We start from the raw sequence: 21,463 nt of genomic DNA, 5'->3' as shown, positions 1-21,463 counted from the left end.
ACAGAGGAGGAAGGGCAGCAAGAAGATGTGGGAGAGAGGCTGGGAGGGATGAAGGGGAGAAGAGGAGGGCCAGGCCCCAGATGCAGGGTGAGTGGCAAGGGAGTGAGCCAGCCTGTGTGCACCTGCCTGCTGCCCCTGGGTGGGGGCTGTGGGGGAGGGATCTGTGTGGACTGTTACAGGGCAGGTCTGTGCTGGGGTCTCAGTCATCAGGCTAGCACTCACTACAAGAATCCTCAGCGTCTGGTTGACCCGGAGGCCCAGGCCCAGGCTCAGGGCTCCCATTGCGGAGATGCGGTTGTTGCTGCAACAAAGACAACAGGCACATGCATTGTGCAACCTTCCAAGCAGCGGTGCAGAGCCCACTGCCCCAGGGTGCCCACTGGAGCTGCCATTGCAGCCACCAGGTTGGATCTCTCATTCCAGCCCTCCACTCACACCCCAGGAACCCTGGACAGGTCAACAGGTAAAAGGTGGAGATGACACCATTCAGAGGAATCACGCAGCAAACACGCCTAAAGCGTCCCTGTCCTGGTGGACACCAGCTGCCGCTCCTCTGAGCTCTGCAAGTGCTCCCACGTATTCTGCCCCAGCTGACGCCTCATGCCTATCACCATAACAACGCCTGTTCCAGAAAATCAGCTAGCTTATGTTCAAGGCCTCTCCTCCTCCTGCTGTTCCCAAACTCCAGGCCTCAGCACCGCCCTGGACCACTTTGTCTCCAGAGTCAGTCCCACTTCTCTTTGACTTCTCAGACCCCAGCTCTGGCTGCACCTCCATTGTCAGCCTCTGTGGCTGCCTCTAGTCTTAGCTCCTCCCATGGGGAGGAAAGGTGGGCAGGACTGAGTGGGGCCTTCTTGCCCACAGGGAGCTGCCCCTGGGGAGGGTCTCAGCCACAGCAGCCCATGACCTCCCTGGCCTCTGGCCCATGACCTCCCTGGCATCTGCCTCTTTTCTTCCCTCTGGGCTTGTGCCTCCTGGCTAGGCTGGGACACTGCCTGGCATGGAGGAGCCCCTCACACAGGGCATGCTCCGGTAGCCACGTGCTGAGCAAAACAGGCACTGGGGCCCACTTGTCAGGGTCCTGCCTTGCCCCACCCAGACTAGGTTCGTTTTACTCGCTCTGTTGCTCAGGCTGCAATGCAGCCTGAACTTCTGAATCCTAGGCTCAAGCAATCTTCCTGCCTCAGCCTCCCAAGTACCAGGAATGATAGGTGTATGCCACCGGAAATGGACAATTTTTAGATTTTGCATAGAGATGGAGTCATGCTATGTTGCCTAGCCTGGTCTCAAAATCCTGTCCTTAATGGATCCTCCCGCCTCAGCCTTCCGAGGTGCTAGGATTACAGGTGTGAGCCACAGAACCTGGCCTTGGCTCGTCTTCTGCAAGGGAGGAAAGCTTGCATGGAGCACCCGCCATGCACCAGGCTCTGCCAGAGATGCTTTATACACCGTGTGCAATTCGCAGCCATCCACCTGTGCTGTAGGAATCACAGGTCTCTATGTAACAATGATGAACTCCCCATGACTGTAATTCCAGCACTTTGGGAGGCTGAGGAGGGAAGACTGCTTCAGCCCAAGAGTTCAAGGCCGGCAGGGGACTGTCTCTACAAAAAAGAAAAAATCAGCCAGGCTTGGTGACATACTCCTGTAGTCCCAGCTACTTGGGAGGCTGAGGTGGTGGGATTGCTTGAGCCTGGAAGGTCAAGGCTGCAGTGAGCCATGATCACATCACTGTACTCTACCCTGGGCAATAAAGCAATATGTTGTTTTAAATAAATAAATAAAATTATAAACTCCAGTGATAAGGATGACAGAGCTGCTCTGGGATTGTGGCTCAAGCCCCATCACGGGAATCCCCATCACGGGTAGAGTGTGTGGTTCAGCAGCAAGATCATGGAGCCCATGATTCCTGGGGTGTCCCCCTGGGGATCCTCACCTCATGTTGAGTTCCTCCAACACGTTGTTGGCCTTCAGAGCCTCACCCACCGCAGAGGCTCCGGGATCCCCAAAGCCATTGTATGAGATGTCTAGAACTTTAAGGAAGATGTTTGCCTAGAATACCAAAGAGTGAAGTCATGGGACCCCGTCTGACAGTGGAGCAAGCCAGGGTGTCACAGCTTCAGAGACCAGGAGCCCTGAGGTGCCAAGATAAGGGATAAAGGGCAGAAGGGGAGAGGCTCCAAGGAAGGGTCAGGAAAGTGCCATGCAGACCCCCCGGTGGCTGCAGCTTGGATGATGGTGGTCAACAGAGCCTAGTGGCCCAGAGCACAACAGGAAAAGACCGGTGTAGACGTGAATGGCCCTCAGAGAGACTGGGAGGGGCATGTGCAGAGCAGCAGCAGGCCCCAGAAACATTGATCGGACTCCACACCCACTTAATGGCTCTGGAGGGCAGGGATCCCAAGATCCAGTGAACAGCTGTTGGATGAAACCTGTCCAGGGTACTGTGATGGGGAGAAGGGTAAGTGCTCTGGCAAGACAGAGTGTGACATGCTATCTTGTGGGGCAGGACCCCAAGGTCAGCCCCTGTATCAGGGCAGGACAGCAGCTGCCATGGCCTGAGGAGGACCCCACAGGGTATCTGGCACTGGGGACATTGCAGATACCTTGTACCACCTTAGCACCAGCTTGAGCCACCCATTCCCGAGCCCTATGAACCACAACATGAAAGGGAACAGGTGGGTGTTTGAGAGGCTGTGCTGGCATCCAAGGGTGCAAGGTGTCATCTCAGGAAACCACCTGCGTATGTCCAACAGTGAGCGTGTGTCACCGGACTGCACGGATGTCCCTTCCCAGCTGGGTATCTATGGTGTCTGGGGAAGGTACAAGATATTCAACAGTGACCCTTCAGGAAATGATGTGACGGTGAGCACAGTGTATTGTGGTCACTAAGTGAAGCCAGGAAAATTAAAATAATCTAAAGAAACAGTCTTTAAGCTGTGCTTAAAAGATCCAAGGTTCATTTCCAAGGAGCTGCAGAGACACGGAGGTGGCCCCTGGAAGACAGGCCCCAGCAGACAGGCTGTAGGGCCGACTAGGTGGGGGCTTCATACCTCCAGTCCCCTGGCAAATGCCACAGCTCCTGGGCCCCGGAGGTGATTCCAGCTCACGTTAAGCTCGGTGAGTCCTGTGTTTTCTGCCAGGGCTGGTCCGAGTGTCTCCCCTTCAAAAACACCAAGAGAGACCTTCTGACTCACTCTCTTCACTCCTTCAAAAGATCACACTGATGCCCACTGCGTGCCGAGCCTCTGCTGGGCAGGAGGGTCACAGACATGAAACTAACGTGGGCCTGCCGTGCCCTTAAGGAACTCACATTTCATGGGGGAGATACAAATGCAAACGTATGGGATGTGAGCTATTCATTTAGACTGCAAAGGGGGAGGTGTGAGAACAGAGTGGTGGCCAACCTGTCCTGGGGACAGTCAGGAAAGAGGACAGAGGAGATAACTCAGGACTGAGGAATTCCCCAGGGGCGTGTGCATGCATAGTGGGGAGGAGACACAGGAAACTGCAAATGGCAGAGGCACCTGTGGAAATGCACACAGGCTTGGAGCTGGGGCTGGGGATGGGGATGCCAGTGAGGTGACGAAGGAGTAATGGGCACTTGAGAGATGCTGAGGGGCCTTGAGTGCCAAGCCAAGGGGCATAGGCAGCACATACAAGTGGCAAGGAGTCAGGGAGGGCCTTAGGAAGTGATGAGGCTGGATTAGCATTTCAGCAAGTGGCAGGTGTCCAGGATAGACTGGGCTGGGTGGGGGCAGAGGCAAGAGGCTGGGGGACCAGATGGAAGGCTGGTGCCATAGGCTAGGCAAGAGGCGACAGGGCTGGCACAGCTGTAGTAGAGAGGAGATGGGGGTGGTAGAGAAAGGAAGGTGAAAGCCAGGCAGTGGTGTGAGCCTGTGGTCCCAGCGACTCAGGAGGCGGAGGCAGAAGGATTTCTTGTGGCCAGGAGTTCAAGACCAGCCTGGGCAAAATAGCGAGACCTAGAGATGAAGGCGGAGCAACATGGCCGAACAGAACCCTCCAGCGGTCATCCCACAACCCTCACAGGAACACCAAAGCGAACATTTATACACACAAGAAAGCGCCTGCAGAAGAGCCAGAAACCAGCTGCACATCACAGTGCCTGCTTTTAACATCATAACAGGGAAACAGGCACTAAAGAGGAAAGAAAGTATTTTTTGTTGTTGTTAAGACACGGTCTCACTCTGTTGTCCAACCCGGAGTGCAGTGGGACAATCACGGCTCACTGCAGCCTTGACATCTTGGGCTCAAGCGATTCTCCCACCTCGGCCTCCTGACTGAGACTACAGGCACATGCCACCACCTGGGGCTAATTTTTTTTTTTTTTTTCAGACGGAGTCTCGCTCTGTCGCCCGGGGCTAATTTTTTTAATCATTTGTTGTCACCACTGGGGGTCCCTATGTTGCCCAGTTCGGTTTCTAACTCCTGGCCTCAAGCAATCTTCGCCCCTCAGCCTCCCGAAGTGGTGCTGGCATTACAGATAGCCACAGTGCCCTGCCGCCAAGTCTCACTTTTTTTTTTTTTTTTTTTTTTTGAGACAGAGTCTCGCTCTTTCGTCTAGGCCGGACTGCAGTGGCGCTATCTCGGCTCACTGCAAGCTCCACCTCCTGGGTTCACGCCATTCTCCTGCCTCAGCCTCCCAAGTAGCTGGGACTACAGGCGCCCGCCACCACACCCGGCTAATTTTTTTTGTATTTTTAGTAGAGACGGGGTTTCACCGTGTTAGCCAGGATGGTCTCGATCTCCTGACCTCATGATCCACCTGCCTTGGCCTCCCAAAGTGCTGGGATTACAGGTGTGAGCCACTGGGCCCGGCCGCCTCACTTAATTTCACTGACTTCTTGCAATAATTTTCTCAGAAGGCAAACTGGTTCTCTGGCAGTTACATGCCAGGGGCAATTCTCACAGGCCAAGGGTGATGTCATCCCACTTGCTCTAAGTGGCTTGAGACAGAGGAGTGCTTCTGAAAAGCGATTCTCGGCTGGGCTCGGTGGCTCACACCTATAATCGCAGCACTTTGGGAGGCTAAGGCAGGCAGATCACCAGGTCAGGAGTTCGAGACCAGCCTGACCAACACGGTGAAACCCCATCTGTACTAAAAATACAAAAATTAGCCAGGCATAGTCACATGCCTGTAATCCCAGCTACTCAGGAGGCTAAGGCAGGAGAATCGCTTGAACCTGGAAGGTGGAGGCTGCAGTGAGCAGAGATCACACCATTGCACTCCAGCCTGGGCAACAGAGTGAGACTCCGTCTCAAAAAAAAAAAAAAAAAAAAAGACAATTCTCCTGGGGCAACCATTAAAATACAGATTCACCAGCATTCCCCTAAGAGCTTGGTTCAGCAGGTCCAGGGTCAGCATCTGCATGCCTAACCCAGGGTCCCAGGTGATTGTTACTATTATTGGACCATTTGAGGAGAGGCAGGTAGAAGTGCAAATTCCTGGCAAAGCAGACACTCAGGGGCATGAGATGATGAGACCAAGGAATCCCAACCATGTCTTCTACCTCACCTGGAACAAAATCTTTACCCTTTTTGCCACGGCCTACAGCCCTGCAGCCCCCTCTGTCCTCTCCACCTCACAGCCTGGCCACGCTTCCCTGGCTCCCTAGCCTAGTCACACTGCTGTCCGCCAGTCTGGGAAACAGGCCCGCATGCTCACTGTTCCTCTGCTTGAAATGCTCTCCCTCTGATCTTGCCATGGCTGACTCCTTCCCACTCTGCACATTTCAGCTTAAATGTCACCACACAGAGGCCTCCCCAGCCACCTCTTTAAAGCAGGGGGTCCCCATTCTTCTCTAGAATCATAAACTATTTGTTTCTTTTGTAGCACCAATAATTACTCAGAATGATGTTGTTAACATTGTTCCTTGAGGTCAGGAACTTGGTTTTGTTCAAGGTGGATCCCTGGTGGCTAAGTCAGTGCCCAGCACATACAGCAGTGGGCAACGAGATATTTGTGGAAGGAATGAAGAGTTCCGTGTGGCTGGACTGGAAGAGGAGTGGGCCAAGGTGGGGTGTGGGGAGCAGGAGCCAGAGCACATGCTCCCTGGCGATGTGCAGTGCGGTCCTGCCAACCCCCACCCACCCCTGCCCCAGGAAGCTGAGCTTTCATGGCCATGGTGCCCTGGGCAGGCAATACCTGCTTGGTCATTCAGCTGGTTATAGCTCAGGTCCAGGGACTTCAGGTCTGTGTGGGCCAGCAGGAGTTCGGCAAGGTGCTGGGCCGCCTGCTCCTCCAGGCCATTCCCTGACAGCTGCATCTTCCACATGGCCCGGTTCGTGGTGAGAGCAGCACAGAGGGCCTGGGCTCCTGCCACTCCCAGCTGGTTCTCCGACAGGTCCACATCTGGGGGACAGAACCACTCCTCGGCCAGTGGGATGCAAAGCCAGGCACCCCCTCCCCCCTCTTCTGCCATCCCCCAAACCTCTGAGGCAGACGAAAGGGCCTTATAGGTTAACTGTTCTGGGGTTGCATGGTGGCTCTGGCTCCCAATGGCTGGGTCCCCTCTGCTCCTGACCTCCCCCTCCCTGTGTGCCCACGAGCTTCTGTGTCAAGCGGTTAAAACCGCCTACCTCCTGGTACTGTAGAGACTGCTGTGGTGGGGGCAGCCATACCATCGATGGCTGTGTCTGGCAGTGATATCACTACCCACTTCAGAAGCCCTCACAGCCCCGTTGCCAGGATTGGCAATAATAGCCCAAGTGGCCGTGCATGGAGCACTTACATGGGTCACACACTCTGATCACTTCAGGAGTGCATTTCACTCCATGCTCACCACAGCCCTAAACCCATAAGGTATTGTGGGGGCCATTTCACAGGTCAGAAACTGAAGCTCAGAGAGGTTAAGCTGCTTGCCCAGCTATCCAGCTCTTCAGTGGCAGAACTGGCATTTGGATCCAGCCCCATCACACTCCCACATTGCCTGCCTGCTTCTTACAATGCCCAACCCCCACCTCTCTGTGTGGAAGGACTCTCCCAGCCTGCATTCAGGTACTGGGAGTCTCCCACGTGCTCGTGAAGAGGGGGATGCTGGCCAGCAAGGGAGGGGAGTGATGGTATGGGGTGGGTGAGGAAGGGACTTGTATCTAGCATTGGCTGCACAGCAGAGGATCTAACTCCAACCCACATGCCCCCTCCTGTGATGAGGCCCCTCTTCTATCCACCAGCAACACCAGCAGGCCCCAGGTGACACAGCCCAGCTTTCATTGATGGAGGCACATCCCTGAGGAAAGGGAGGACTCACGCCTGCCCACCTGCTCCAGACCCAGCACCTACCACGGATGCTGCTGCTTTTGCTCAGGGCACCTGCCAGGGCCTCTACACCCGCCCCACAGAGCCCATTGTCTCGAAGGTCCAGCCGCTTGATGTATGGATTGGAGCTCAACGAGGAAGCCAGAGCCCGGGCACCCTGGGACAGACAGAGCAAACACACTGGCCACAATCCTGGCTCATGCTCCAGGGCTCAGCCCACTCCACGTCCTCCAGCTGGAAAGCCCTCCCCTTCCCACCTGTTTTAAGTGACACCTGCTTCTCCTTTGAGGCTCTGTGAAGGTCTCCCCCGACCCCCAGCTCTCCCTGACCCCCCAGCGGGTTAGGAGCCTGCAGGATCCACAACCCTTAACGCCACCTGTCACAGCCTCAATCCCATCTGTCTCCCAGATGTGGAGGTTGGGGCATGACTGACACAGGCAGAAGCTGGGGAGTGTAGGGACAGACTTAGGGGCACTCCCATGGCTGCTGTCTCCCGAGGCCTCTTCCTGTAAGCCTGGACCCAGTGTCCCGCCAGTGGTACCTGGGGCCCCAGGCCACGGTGCTGGAGGTTCAGCTCTTGGGCACTCCCTTGGCGCAGAAAGCAGGAGATGGGCACAACACTATGGGCCCGGCAAGACCTCAGGTACAGTGTGTCCCTGACCAGTTCTCCAAGCCCATGGGTGCCTGATAGGAGACAGGGGGACGAATGTGGACCCCTGCACAGCTACAGCCACCTGTGTCCTCCCCTGCCCTGTGTCACTACCTGGCCTATGTTTTGCCTCTAGAAGCACTGCTTCCTGTGCTTCTTGGGACCACTGCTCCCATATAACAGATGAGGACATCAAGGCTCAGGCAACGCAAATCTTTTCCTTAAAGTCATACAGCTATGAAAAGAAAGCTGGACAACCTGGGCAACACAGCCAGACAAATTTTCTTTTTTTTTTTTTTTAGAGACAGAGTCTTGCTCTGTCACCCAGGCTGGAATGCAGTGGCACGATCTCGGCTCACTGAAACCTCTGCCTCCCAGGTTCAAGCAATTCTCCTGCCTCAGCCTCCCGAGTAGCTGGGATTACAGGCGCCCACCACCACACTGGGCTAATTTTTTGTATTTTCAGTAGAGACGGGGTTTCACCATGTTGGCCTGGCTGGTCTCAAACTCCTGACCTTAGGTGATCCGCCTGCCTGGGCCTCCCAAAGTGCTGTGATTACAGGCGTGAGCCACCCCACCCAGCCAAAAAATTTTTGTATTAGCCAGACGTGGTGGTCTCCTGTAGTCCCAGCTACTCAGGAGGCTGAGGCAGAAGGCTCACTAGAGTGCAGAGTTCAAGGCTGCAGTGAGCTATTATCCTGCCACTGCACTGAAGCCTGGGTGACAGAGCAAGGCCCTGGCTCTAATAAATAAATTATTTATTTATATATTTATTTATTAATAAATATGAGCCCAAGCAACCCAATGTTGTTGTTTGTGGTAGAAGCCATGGCTGGCCTGCGCTGAGCATCCCACAGCTAGTGGCGGTAGCTAATCCTGCCAGAGTCAGGCCTCTGCCTGTCTGATGCCAAACTGCATGCTGTGTCTTTTAACTTGGATTGCAGACCACAAATGTTTTGTAAACATTTTACGGGAGAAAAAACCGAGATAGTTCTAAATTCCATACATCCATTAACTTAGTTTTTCCTGTGTATTGGGAAAACCCGGCTCTGATTCCATTTCAGGGTAGGACAGCCCTTGGTGCACTGTCTGGAGGGATTTTGCATTTTAACCTGATGCTTCCAGGAGCAATGAAGGGAGGGCAGGGGGCTGGAGGCGCCCCGCAGACGGGTACGTTCCCTGCTGGACAGGGGTCTCCTGCCCCGTTAGCCCCAGCCCGCCTCCCCCAACCCCTGCGGGATTCCCAAAGAGGAGGAGTCGGGCCTGCCCCCTCCCCCGAGCACCTTCCGTCTCCAGGTCGGAGTCCCAATCGGCCTCGGGACCCTGCTCGGCCTCGGGGACCCCTGAAAGACGCCCACAGGCCGCCATAGCCTCTTCTTTCTGCTCTTCATCCTCCCCAGACCTCTCGCAGGAATCCCTCATGGTTACGACCCTCTCACAGTCTCAGACACTGAGTCGGGGACAGCTTGGCCCCGCACCCAGAGCGCGGCCCGGGATTGTGGGCGGAGTCTGCGGCTGCCCTGACCAACCGAATGTGCCGTCCAGCGACAGGCACCGCCCAGAGCCAATAGCGACGCGCTCCCCCGCGGCGGTCGCCCCGGCAACCCGGTGTCGTCGGTTGCCGTAGAAACTGTGGCTGGCTTGTGTTGAGGCTCCCCGCCCGGGCTGATAAACTGCATGCGCCACAGACCATGCACCGGATTGGGCGCCTCGCGGCGTTTATCCCCCTGCCTCCCCTAGGCGGTTCCAGCATCGCCCCCCTTTCATGGAATGGGAAACATGCCTGACTCCAGAGCTTGTGTTTTCTTCACTGCACTTGGGAACAGCTTTTCAGGAGGGCCTGGGGAATTTCGCAGAGCCAGGTCACCCTCTCACTCTGTGGCTCTCAGTTCTCTTGCACGCGCTGGCCTTTGCATACGCTGTTCGCTCCCCGGGAACCTCCATCCCCATCTTTGTCTGCTTGTTGAACTTCAGAATCTGCAAGCCTCAGCTCAGAAGTCACTTATTCCTGAAGCTTTACTCAGAACCCCCCGGGGCTGTTGCTGCCCTCAGGCCGTCTTCTCACAGCACTGATAACAGCTGTCCTTCCCCATCCTCTCACCACGTCCACCCCCACCGGAGGAAGTGAGGCCAGAGGGCAGGGACAGGGCTGCTGTTTTCTGTGTGCCACCAGGACCCAGCAAAAAGAATGTAGGGAGGGTGGGAGGTGCAGGGCAGCTGGGGTTAGGGGTTGAGGGCTGGGTGTTGGAGGCTGGATCCTGCTTTAGTGGAAGTGTCCCTTTAACAGCGGCTGGCCTGGCCTGGCTCGGGCCCTGCTTTGCCTCCTGTTCAGCTGTGGCTGCAGCTGCCATGCTGACTCATGTGCCCGCAGCTAGCAGGAGCTGGCAGCATGGGCTCCCCAGGGGCCACAGCAGGCTGTGGGCTTCTGGATTACAAGATGGAGAAGTACGTGATGACCAGGAACTGGCGGGTGGGCGCCCTGCAGAGGCTGCTGCAGCTTGGGATCGTGGTCTATGTGGTAGGGTAAGAGAGAAGAGCTTTTGGCCAGGCTGGAGGGGCAAGGGAAGAGGTGGAGGGTGGGGTTTGGTCCTGCTGGGTTGAAGTTGAGGGTTGGGCTGTTTAGGGGCTGGAGGGGAAGGGGGCATAATGGGACGGGGTGGGAGGTAGGCAATACAAGACAGGAGAGCAAGAACAAGCTGTGTGTTTGTCCTGTGTGTCCACCTGCCTCCTTCCCAGTCCCTCCCCACGGCCCCACCCAGGGGGCACAAGACATCGTCCTTAACATCTGTGAGAGCTGGAGCACTAGGCCCCCAGAGAGACCACCAGCTGTATCTCGGGTCAGGGGAGTCTATAAGCTGGGAGCTGGGTCTACTGAGGCTGGGGGTGGGTGCTGGCTGGTGAAGGTGACTGTCTGAGGGCACTGGCTCTCTGATGCATGGCTGGAGCTTCTGTCTCGTTCAGGGGGTCTGGCGTGGGAAGTGGGGCCAGAGAGGATGCTGGACTGGGAGCCTGTAGGGTGTGGGGAGAGAAATGAGCATGTAGGGCCCAGCTCCGCCCCTGTCACTACATGCTGGGGACACACCACACTGCCCAACTTCTCCTCCCCAGGTGGGCTCTCCTCGCCAAAAAAGGCTACCAGGAGCGGGACCTGGAACCCCAGATTTCCATCATCACCAAACTCAAAGGGGCTTCCGTGACTCAGATCAAGGAGCTTGGAAACCGGCTGTGGGATGTGGCCGACTTCGTGAAGCCGCCTCAGGTGGGGGCCCTGCTGTTGCTGATGGGGGCTCAAGTCCTTTCCCCGCTGACAGCTTGAACACCTGCCATGCAGCCAGTGTGTGTGAGAGAGAAGCATGTGATGCCAGAGACGGCTGCAGGTTCTCAGGAAGGGCTTCAGAGAGGAGTGGCACCTGGACAGGACTTTCAGGGATGTGTAGGAGGTTTCTGGTAGAAAAAGGGACGGGTTGAGAAACGAGGCCAGAGAAACTGCATTTCCGAAGGCTGCCAACAGAAAAGAAGGGAGGGTTTGAGACTAATGGCTTGAGCTTGAGAGTGGTGTGGGAGGGGTGGGGGGGGTGGGGCCAGGGCCTGGAACTTCCTGTAGCCCTGCTCCCTGACCTGGGGCACCTCGGTCAGGTGCTCCTCCTCCACCCTTCTCAGCTGCATTTTCCTCTTCCCTCCACCCAGCTTATCCACAGCCTTAACTTCCACCCACCTCTGCTCTTCTGATGCCCAGGGTGTATGTAGCCCCAGGGAACACCTGCCCAGAGCACAGCTGTCTTCCAGGTGCACACTCACATGTCCAAAGATCAATTATATCCCTCTCCTGGCATGGCCTCTGTGACGTCCACTAGTCACGATGGCTGTGACATCCACTAGTGCCTCAGCCAGACCGGTGACTCAGCCTCAACCCCTTCCTGTCCCTTCCAACATTTTTCACTACTACCCATGCCATGCCTGCCTGAGACTATGGCCTCCTAGAGGGCCCTTAGATGCCCCTCTCGCCTCCTCCCTACTGCTTGGTGCACACCACGCAGCAGCCAAGCTGAACTTTCACACCAGGCATCATGAGAGCCTGCAGCCCCTGCTTCTACCCTCAGGAGGCCCCCCGCCAATGATGGTGGCCACCCATCCCTCCTAATCCCAATGGCTGCCACTCTCAGCACCCTCTGCACAGCCTTCACCTTCCCTTCCTGGGCATGCATTCCTCAAATTCAGTGTTCTCATGGGCAGCACTGGAGGGTCAGCCTCCCCTTCCAACGTCCTTGGCCACCCTTTCACCACAGGCAGAGCTTTCTACCTTCTTACCTGTGCCCTGCCATGCCAGTGCTGCTGTGTGTGGGATGGGAGACTCACCTCCTCTCCATCCTGGGCAGGTGCCGGGCCCAGCTCTCCCCTGGATCTTCAGTACTAGAAGCAGCAGGCTGTTGGAATATTCTGGTTGATGCCAGGCATGGTAGCTGCAGCCTATAGTCCCAGCTACTTGAGAGGCTGAGGCAGGAAGGTCTCTTGAGCCCAGGAGTTAGAGGATGCAGTAAGGGTTGATGACACCACTGCACTCCAGCCTGGACGAGTGAAGTGAAACTCTGTGCGCCTGTAATCCCAGTTACTCAGGAGGCTAAGGCAGGAGAATCCCTTGAACCCAGGAGGCGGAGGTTGCAGTGAACCGAGATCATGCCACTGCACTCCAGCCTGGGTGACAGTGAGACTCTGTCTCAAAAAAAAATAATAAAGAAGAAAGAAAATAAAAGACATTTTGGTTGAACAAATGTGAAAGAAACTTGTCTCAAGAGATGGACATGGGCACGAGGCTTCCTGGTCTCAGAAATGGCCAGAACTGCTGCCAGCCTCCCATCTCTGCTTCAATCTGCCTTACAGGGGACAGGGTTAATGACTTGATGGGGCCAACACCCCTTCCCTCATAAACCAGGCTGCCGGCTTCTGGCCTTTCCAGTCAATGCAAGCCCAGCCAGGCCAACCTTGAGACTTGCCTCCTAGGGAGAGAACGTGTTCTTCTTGGTGACCAACTTCCTTGTGACGCCAGCCCAAGTTCAGGGCAGACGCCCAGAGGTGAGTTTGCCCAGGATACTCCCAGCAGGCCCCTCATTCCTCTATCAGCCCCAGGTGGCCACCCGTGTTTCCCTTTCCCCTTCCCAGGTGGCTGAAGGCTCAGCATGTGCTTAGTGTCCCCCAGGCACTGGGCTACATCTTTGTGTGAATCATTTCGTTCAGTCTTCACGTATCCCCTGTCTGGCAGGAATTCCTGTGATCCCCATTTCAGAGGCAAAGACTGAGGCTCAGTGAGGCTGAATCACTTACTTAAGGCCTCCCAGCCTGTGGGTGACAGGACCCCGAGCCCTGGGCAGCAGCAGTTCCGGTGAGGTGCCCAGGCCCCTCCAACCCTGGTCCTGCCTCTGGGTACTCTCCAGGTTGGTAGTGTGACACCAAGAGCTGGGCACATGCTCGGGAAGGCTCCAATAGCAAGAGCCAAGCAGTGGCATGATCATGGCTCTCTGCAGCCTCAAACTCCCAAGTGAGCTTCCTACCTCACCCTCCAGAATAGCTGGGACAACAAGCATGGGCCGCCACACCCAGATAATTGTATTATTTTATGTAGAGATGGGGTCTCACTATGTTGCCCAGGCTGCTCCCAAACTCCTGGGCTCAATCGATCCTCCTCCCTCAGCCCCTCAAAGTGCTGGGATTACAGGTATGAGCCACCATGGCCAGCCCAGGACATGTTTCTTGAGAGACACAGATATCTTTTGTTCCTGTGTAGTAAGAAACCAAAGTTAGATAAGCTTATACTTATGTTCAGTAATCAATGTTTCTGTATTATATCTTATTTGGAAGTGATCTAGATATTCAACAAATAACCATCTTTTAATTTAACTTAGTTTGACTTTAATTAAGGTTTTAGGTTACCAAAAAGATTTTGGAATTTTTTTTTTTTTGAGACAGAGTATGCTTTTGTCACTCAGGCTGGAGTGCAGTGGTGCAATCTCGGCTCACTGCAACCTCTGCCTCCTGGGTTCAAGCTATTCTCCCGCCTCAGCCTCCTCAGTAACTAAGATTACAGGTGCGTGCCACCATGCCTGGCTAATTTTTGTATTTTTAGTAGAATCGGGGTTTCGCCATGTTGGCCAGGCTATTCTCAAACTCCTGACCTCAGGTGATCCATCCTCCTCGACCTCCCAAAGTGCTGGGATTACAGGCGTGAGCCACCATGCCCGGCCAGAAATTATTATTCTTATTATTGTTATTATTATTGAGACAAGATCTCAATAATAGTTGGAGTTGGCTGGAGTGCAGTAGCACAATCATGGCTCACTGCAGCCTCAAACTCCTGGAAATTATTTTTAAGTAGACATATTTTATAAAATATAATCATTATTTAAATAGTATGTCTAGCAATGAGTCAGTCAAAAATAAAAATTAAAACAATAAAAAATTATTTATAGCTGGGCACAGTGGCTCCCGCCTGTAATCCCAGCACTTTAGGAGGCCAGGACAGGAGGATTGCTTGAGGCCCAGAATTTGAGACCAGCCTGGGTAACATAGCAAGACTCCACTTTACAAGAAAATTTTTCCAAAAATTTGCCAGGCATCACCCCAGCTACTCAGGATACTGAGGCAAGAGGAGTTCAAGGCTGCAGTGAGCTACAGTCCCACTACTATACTTTAGCCTGGGCAATGGAGCAACACCCAGTCTCAAAAAATAATAATAATAACTTATTTACAAATTTTTTCCCACTTGCATTTATATAAGTTTAGTTTATTTAACAATTATATTTGAATTGTGAAAACTTCATGAAACATTAGACAAAGCTAGTTATTATCTTAAGTTTTATTTTGCTGGCAATTTTTATGACATATATATTAGGCAAATATCAAACATTATTGAAGTAAAGCACCTAAAATGTTAAACATTTAACACTTTTTTTTAATCTCAGACTAGCATACTAGGGGTTGTTCTAGTTAATTTCTCAGACACATTTTATATATTTTATTTTATTTTATTTTATTTTTTGAGATGGAGCCTGGCTCTGTTGCACAGGCCAGAGTGCAATGGCGTGATCTCGGCTCACTGCAACCTCCGCCTCCCGAGTGGTTCCAGTAATTCTTTCCTGCCTCAGCCTCCCAAGTAGCTGGGATTACAGGTGCATGCCACCACATCTGGCTAATTTTTTTAATATATATTTTTAGTAGAGACAGGGTTTCACCATGTTGGCCAGGCTGGTTTCGAACTCCTGACCTCAAGCGATCTGCCCACCTTGACCTCCCAAAGTGCTAGGATTACAGGCGTGAGCCACTGCACCCAGCCCAATTCCTCAGATACTTAAGTTTTTTTTGTTTTGGTTTGGTTTTTTTGTTTGTTTTTTTTTGGTTTGTTTTTTTGAGACAGAGTCTTGCTCTGTCACCCAGGCTGAAGTGCAGTGGTGCGATCTCGGCTCACTGCAAGCTCCGCCTCCCAGGTTCACGCCATTCTGCTGTCTCAGCCTCCCCAGCAGATGGATAATTTATATATACATATATTTTTAGTAGAGACAGGGTTTCACCATGTTGGCCAAGCTGGTTTCGAACTGCTGACCTCAAGCGATCTGTGCACCTTGACCTCCCAAAGTGCTAGGATTACAGGCGTGAGCCACTGCACCCAGACCAATTCCTCAGATACTTAAGTTTGTGTTTTTTGTTTTTGTTTTTTTGAGACAGAGTCTTGCTCTGTCACCCAGGCTGGAGTGCAGTGGTGCAATCTCGGCTCACTGCAAGCTCCGCCTCCTGGGTTCACGCCATTCTGCTGTTTCAGCCTCCCCAGCAGATGGGACTACAGGCACACGCCGCCACGCTCGGCTAATTTTTTTGTATTTTTAGTAGAGACGGGCTTTCACCGTGTTAGCCAGGATGGTCTCAATCTCCTGACCTCATGATCCGCCCACCTCAGCCTCCCCAAGTGCTGGGATTACAGGTGTGAGCCACCGTTCCTGGCCCTTAAGTTTTAAAGATACGATAAGATTGGCGACAGAGCAAGAAAACTGAGAAAGAATGTAGATTTTCTCCAAGGAGTTTCAGAGCATATTTTTTGTTATCAGAGATCTAGGGTAATGTTTATGGTTTCTTTTTCCTAAGAGTACGATAGTCCAGTAGTTTTTCTGTGGTTTTGGCCTAAACATGGTAATGCCTGGAGCTGATGAGGTTTGATTACAGAGCCCCAGGAAGCAGGAGGAATTGTAAGGTACAGTGAAGCAAGCCTGGCTGCTCATTCCCAGAGCCTGTGTTAGGTCTATTTTCTGGCTATCATTATATACATGTCACCTGTATATCTTGGGCCTGGAAAACAGGCTGGGGTGCTTTCTGTGAATTTTACAGGAAAAGAGAAGTTAAAGTAGGCAGCTGGGCATTGAAAGGATATTTGGAGAAGTTTTAGGTCTAAAAGAAATTTGCTGAGGAGAATAGGGCCAAGTTTTGAGGAGGGTAAGTGTAAGTCAGGGGCCCAGATATCCAAAAGACCTTCTGGGGGATCAGGGACAGGGACTTGGGGGTTGAGCGGAGCACAGGTGGATGGAGGAGGAGAATTTACAGAGGGTGCAGATTTCAACTTTTTTTCTACATCTGATTTCTGTTCTTTAATGTTGAGGAAGATTAAAGGAAGTCCCTAAAGCTAACCATATTTCTTTTTTTTTTTTTTTTGAGACAGGGTCTGGCTCTGTCGCCCAGGCTGGAGTGCAATGGCATGATCTCAGCTCACTGCAACCTCAGCCTACCGGGTTCAAGCGATTGTCCTGCCTCAGCCTCCTGAGTAGTTGGGACTACAGGTGCCCGCCACCATGCCCGGCTAATTTTTGTATATTTAGTAGAGATGGGGTTTCAACATTTTGGCCAGGATGGCTTTGATCTCTTGATCTCATGATCCACCCGCCTTGGCTTCCCAAAGTGCTGGGATTACAGGCATGAGTCACCGTGCGTGGCCTATATTTCTTTGTGTCTTCTTTTTAATTTGATCTTTCTCTAGTTACCAATAGGACAGTTGTTTAGGATGAAAGCACCCTTTTTTGTGGGGGGAGAGCGGTTTAGAGATGGGGTCTCACTGTGTTGCCCGGGCTGGAGTGCAGTAGTGGCAAGATCATAGCTCACTGCAGCTCAGCCTCCTGGGCTCAAGTGATCCTCCCACCTCAGTCTCCCACAATGTTGAGATTACAGGTGTGAGCCACCACACCTGGCCAATAGCACTCTTTAATAAAAATACTTTTAGGCTGGGCACAGTGGCTCATGCCTGTAATCCCAGCACTTTGGGAGGCCGAGGCAGGCAGATCGTGAGGTCAGGAGTTCGATACCAGCCTGGCCAACATGGGGAAACCCCGTCTCTACTAAAAATACAAAAAATTAGCCAGGCATGGTGGCAGATGCCTGTAACACCAGCTACTCGGGAGGCTGAGGCAGGAGAATCACTTGAATCCAGGAAACAGAGGTTGCAGTGAGCCGAGACTGCACCACTGCACTCCAGCTTGGGCAACAGAGTGAGACTCTGTCTTAAAAAAAAAAAAACAAAAAACAAAAAAAAAAACCTTTTAGATTCAAAAGTCCAATCTTCAATGTTATACCTACTTTAATTGTGACTCAAAACCAATAAGCCTTTTTATGGCTTAAAATCAGTATGCCTTTTCTGGCTTAACTGCAGACACAGAAGAGCATCCCAAACAGGCTGGAAAAGATGCAATCCCCCTCAAGATCCAAAGTCTTTCTCAAGACAGCCTAAGCAAGCAAATATCCTAATTGTTATCAAGGCAATGAAAGCTGAGACAAGTAGGACAAACTCCTCTGAGAGCTGGAACTGTTGGACAGAGACAATGTGTTTCTGATTCCTGGGCAGCTGGCTAGCAGCCTAACAAGGACTTGTCCCCCCAACCCCCTCAGCTGGCAGAAACCAAAGAGAATATTTTCATTGGTCACAGAGCTATGTTCTCAAGACATAAAACAAGATATGATAAACCACACAACAGAGACATGGAAAACAAGCCTTATTTCTGGGAGGCTGTGGGTCAATAGCCACTAGGTATGCAGAGCCAAATACCAAATTCAGCAGCGTGAAATCAAATAATTCTTTTTTTTTTTTTTTTTGAGACAAGGTCACCCTCTGTCACCCAGTGCTGCCATCATGGCTCACTACAGCCTCAAACTCCCAGGATCAAGCAATCCTCCCGCCTCAGCCTCCTGAGTAGCTGGGACTACAGGTGCCCACCACCATGCCGGGCTAATTTTTGTATATTTAGTAGAGACGGGGTTTCGCTCTTTTGGCCAGGCTGGTCTCAAACTCCTTTCTGAAGTTATCTGGCCACCTCAGCCTCCCAAAGTGCTGGGATTACAGGCGTGAGCCACCGCCAAGCTGTTGGAACTTTACGTTATTATGAGCCTCAGGAAGAACGTGGCCATGTGGCCTGAGGCATGGAGCATGCAGTTGCAACTTCTGCTTTTCCCTGGAAATGGTTAGAAATGACTGAGCAGCATCAGAGATAAGATGCCCTCAGAGCTTGACTTCTTCTCACAGAATGTTGAAACAATTTTCCTTGGAATGTAGCAAGCTGTACTAATGGAATCTAACATACTGGATTTGTACAGAAGATGTTGCAATCCTGCTGACACTGTTTTTGCCTCTATGAGTGAAACCCTAGCTTCCCCACTTTGGAGCAATGACCCCAACCCTTTGGAAGCTGTTTCCTGGGTGTCCATCCTCAAGCTTTGCACTAGAATAAAAAATCATATTTCCTTTCTTTTTTTTTTTTTTTTTTTTTGGAGACTAGGTCTGTGTCACCCAGACTGGAATGCAGTGATGCAATTATAGCTCCCTGCAGCCTCCAACTCCTGGGCTCAAGTGATCCTTCCACCTTGGCCTCCCAAGTGCTGGGATTACAAGCATAAGCCAACGTGCCTAGCTGATATTTTCTGAATCTCATTATTTAAGGTTGACACGAGAGTCATAACTCAAAGAATCAATTCTTACCATGCTTTTCTCCTGCCAGTTTGAATTTAGAAAGGGACCAGGAAAAATTTTACTCTCCTCTTTCAACCAGGCACTACAGACAGAGATCCAGAAGAGTTCACTTTAGGCCGGGCGCAGTGGCTCACGCCTGTAATCCCAGCACTTTGGGAGGCCGAGGCGGGCGGATCACGAGGTCAAGAGTTTGAGACCATCCTGGCTAACACGGTGAAACCCCGTCTCTACCAAAAATACAAAAAAAAAAACTTAGCCGGGAGTGGTGGCGGGCGCCTGTAGTCCCAGCTACGTGGGAGGCTGAGGCAGGAGAATGGCGTGAACCCGGGAGGCAGAGCTTGCAGTGAGCCGAGATCGCGCCACTGCACTCCAGCCTGGGCTACAGAGCGAGACTCCGTCTCAAAAAAAAAAAAGAGTTCACTTTGGTAAGAATTCCTACCTGTGCCTGCTTTTATTTGTTCTCCCAGGATCCCATCTTTAGGCTTGAGAGGATCCCATCCTTGTCACCAGAAACTGCAGGGGTGGCAAAACTCCACTTCCATCCCTACAGTCTCAACTGGGCTCAAGAATTAAATTGACATAGGACGGGTTAACAGGAGAAAAGCACACAAATTTATTTATATGCTATTCTACATCTCATTTCTGTTCTTTAATCTTGCTAACAGAGTCCCTAAGGCTAGCCATTACATTTATTTATAAATAAGAGGTGCTGGAGTGCAGTGGCAAGATCATAGCTTATTGCAGCCTCAAACTCCTGGGCTCAAGCTATCCTCCCACCTCAGCCTCCCGAGTAGCTGGCACTGCAGGCACATGCCACCCACCACACCAGTCTAATTAAAAAAAAAATTGCTGAACCGGGATCTCACTATATTGCCCAGACTGGTCTTGAACTCCTGGACTCAAGCAAGCCCCCCTCGGCCTCCCAAAGCACTGGGATCACAGGAGTGAGCCACCACACAGTCCCACAAATTTATCGGGTACAAGTTTTACATGGGTTGGGAACCCTCATAAGGACATATGAAGACCCAAAGAAGAAGTTAGAGTCTATTACTTATACACTGAATTGGACAAAGAATAATAAGTTATGAAGAAGCAACTAAATTATATGGGGAGGCTTAAAAGATAACAGTGTTTTAACAAGGTCTGTACAGAATTCTCTCATTTCAACTTCTCATCCTTGAAGATAAGAATGTTCCATCTTTTTTCTTTTTTTTTTTTTTTTGAGACAGAGTCTGACTCTGTCGCCCAGTGCAGTGGCGCGATCTCCGTGCACTGCAAGCTCCGCCTCCTGGGTTCACGCCATTCTCCTGCCTCAGCCTCCCACGTAGCTGGGACTACAGGCGCCCGCCACCACGCCAGGCTAATTTTTTGTATTTTTAGTAGAGGCGGGGTTTCACCATGTTAGCCAGGATGGTCTCGATCTCCTGACCTCATGATCCGCCCGCCTCGGCCTCCCAAAGTGGTGGGATTACAGGCCACCATGAGCCACCACGCCCGGCCAAGAATGTTCCATCTTTCACATGGCAACTTCACCTCCTGCATTTCAGAAATAGCACAGGCCAGGTGGGGTGGCTCACGCTTGTAATCCCAGCATATTGGGGAGGTTGAAGCAGGTGGATCACTTGAGGAAATGAGTTTGAGACTAACCTGGCCAACATGGGAAAACCCCATCTCTACTAAAAATACAAAAATTAACCTGGTGTGATGGTGCATGCCTGTAGTCCCAGCCATTCGGGAGGCTGAGACATGAGAATCGTTTGAACCCTGGAGGCAGAGGCTGCAGTGAGCCAAGACCACACCGCTTCACTCCAACCTGGGCGACAGAGTGAGACTCTGTCTCAAAAATAAAAATAAAAAATAAAATTAAAACGAGCTATTCAGCCATGAAAAGTCATAGAGGAATCTCAAATGCATATTATTAAGGGAAAGAAGTCAGCCTGAAAAGGCTATATACTCTATAATCCCAACTATATAAGATTCTGCAAAAGTAAGACTAGACTATGGAGACAGGAAAAAGATCTGTGGTTGCCAGGTGTTAGCAGGGAGGGACAAGCAGAGCACAGAGGGTTTTTAGGGCAATGGAACTACTCTGTATGATACAATAATGATGTGTATATGTGTCATTACACATTTGTTCAAACCCATAGAATGTACAACCGGAAGAGTGAACCCTAATGTAAACTATGGACTTTGGGTGATAATGATGTGTCAGTGTAGCTTAATCGATTGTAACAAATATGCCCCTTTGGTGCTGGATGTCAGTAGTGGGAGAGGGGGCTACACATATGTGGGAGCAGAAGTATATGGGAACTGTACTTTCTGCTCAATATTGCTGTGAACCTAAAACTGCTCTGAAAACTCATTTTTTTTTTTTTAGATACAGGGTCTTGCTATGTTGCCCAGGCTGGAGTGAAGAGGCTATTCACAGGTATGATCAAGCACACTACAGCCTTGAGCCTCCTAGGCTCAAGCCATCCTCCCAACTCAGCTTCCTGAGTAACTGGTACACGCCTGTACCACCATTCCCAGGTAATAAAGTCTATTTTTA

At 51.9% G+C, this 21,463-nt stretch overlaps 2 protein-coding genes across 4 annotated transcripts in view; one reads left to right on the top strand and one right to left on the bottom strand.

The window, feature by feature from the left end:
* Positions 1–10,328, bottom strand: part of LRRC74B (leucine rich repeat containing 74B) — a 16,962-nt gene extending 6,634 nt beyond the window's left edge. For both annotated transcript variants that reach the window (XR_008496581.2, XM_054469130.2), the window contains exons 1-7: positions 9,212–10,328; positions 7,821–7,963; positions 7,304–7,436; positions 6,167–6,373; positions 3,054–3,163; positions 1,937–2,052; positions 223–301 (exon numbers count right to left, since the gene is read on the bottom strand). Coding sequence is in view for 1 of the 2 variants with exons in the window: in XM_054469130.2 (XP_054325105.2) it covers positions 223–301; positions 1,937–2,052; positions 3,054–3,163; positions 6,167–6,373; positions 7,304–7,436; positions 7,821–7,963; positions 9,212–9,350 (927 nt within the window). In the remaining variant the exon portion in view is untranslated. The remainder of the gene's footprint in view (positions 1–222; positions 302–1,936; positions 2,053–3,053; positions 3,164–6,166; positions 6,374–7,303; positions 7,437–7,820; positions 7,964–9,211) is intronic.
* On the top strand, positions 10,318–21,463 carry LOC129023714 (P2X purinoceptor 6-like). Of its 2 annotated transcripts, XM_063662803.1 has the most exons (4): positions 10,318–10,373; positions 11,037–11,187; positions 12,927–12,998; positions 21,293–21,463. In XM_063662803.1, the coding sequence occupies exons 1-4, from the start codon at positions 10,318–10,320 to the stop codon at positions 21,326–21,328; spliced, it is 315 nt and encodes a 104-aa protein (XP_063518873.1). In that variant the 3' UTR covers positions 21,329–21,463. The 2 variants fall into 2 exon arrangements, with proteins under 2 accessions (XP_063518873.1, XP_063518874.1); XM_063662804.1 differs by lacking the exon at positions 12,927–12,998 and having other exon boundaries at positions 10,366–10,451.

The sequence above is a fragment of the Pongo pygmaeus genome, chromosome 23 (genome assembly GCF_028885625.2).
Source record: "Pongo pygmaeus isolate AG05252 chromosome 23, NHGRI_mPonPyg2-v2.0_pri, whole genome shotgun sequence".
Taxonomy (NCBI): Eukaryota; Metazoa; Chordata; class Mammalia; order Primates; family Hominidae; genus Pongo; species Pongo pygmaeus.
Note: the sequence above shows the minus strand (reverse complement) of the source record. Positions and strands in the feature narration are given on the sequence as shown.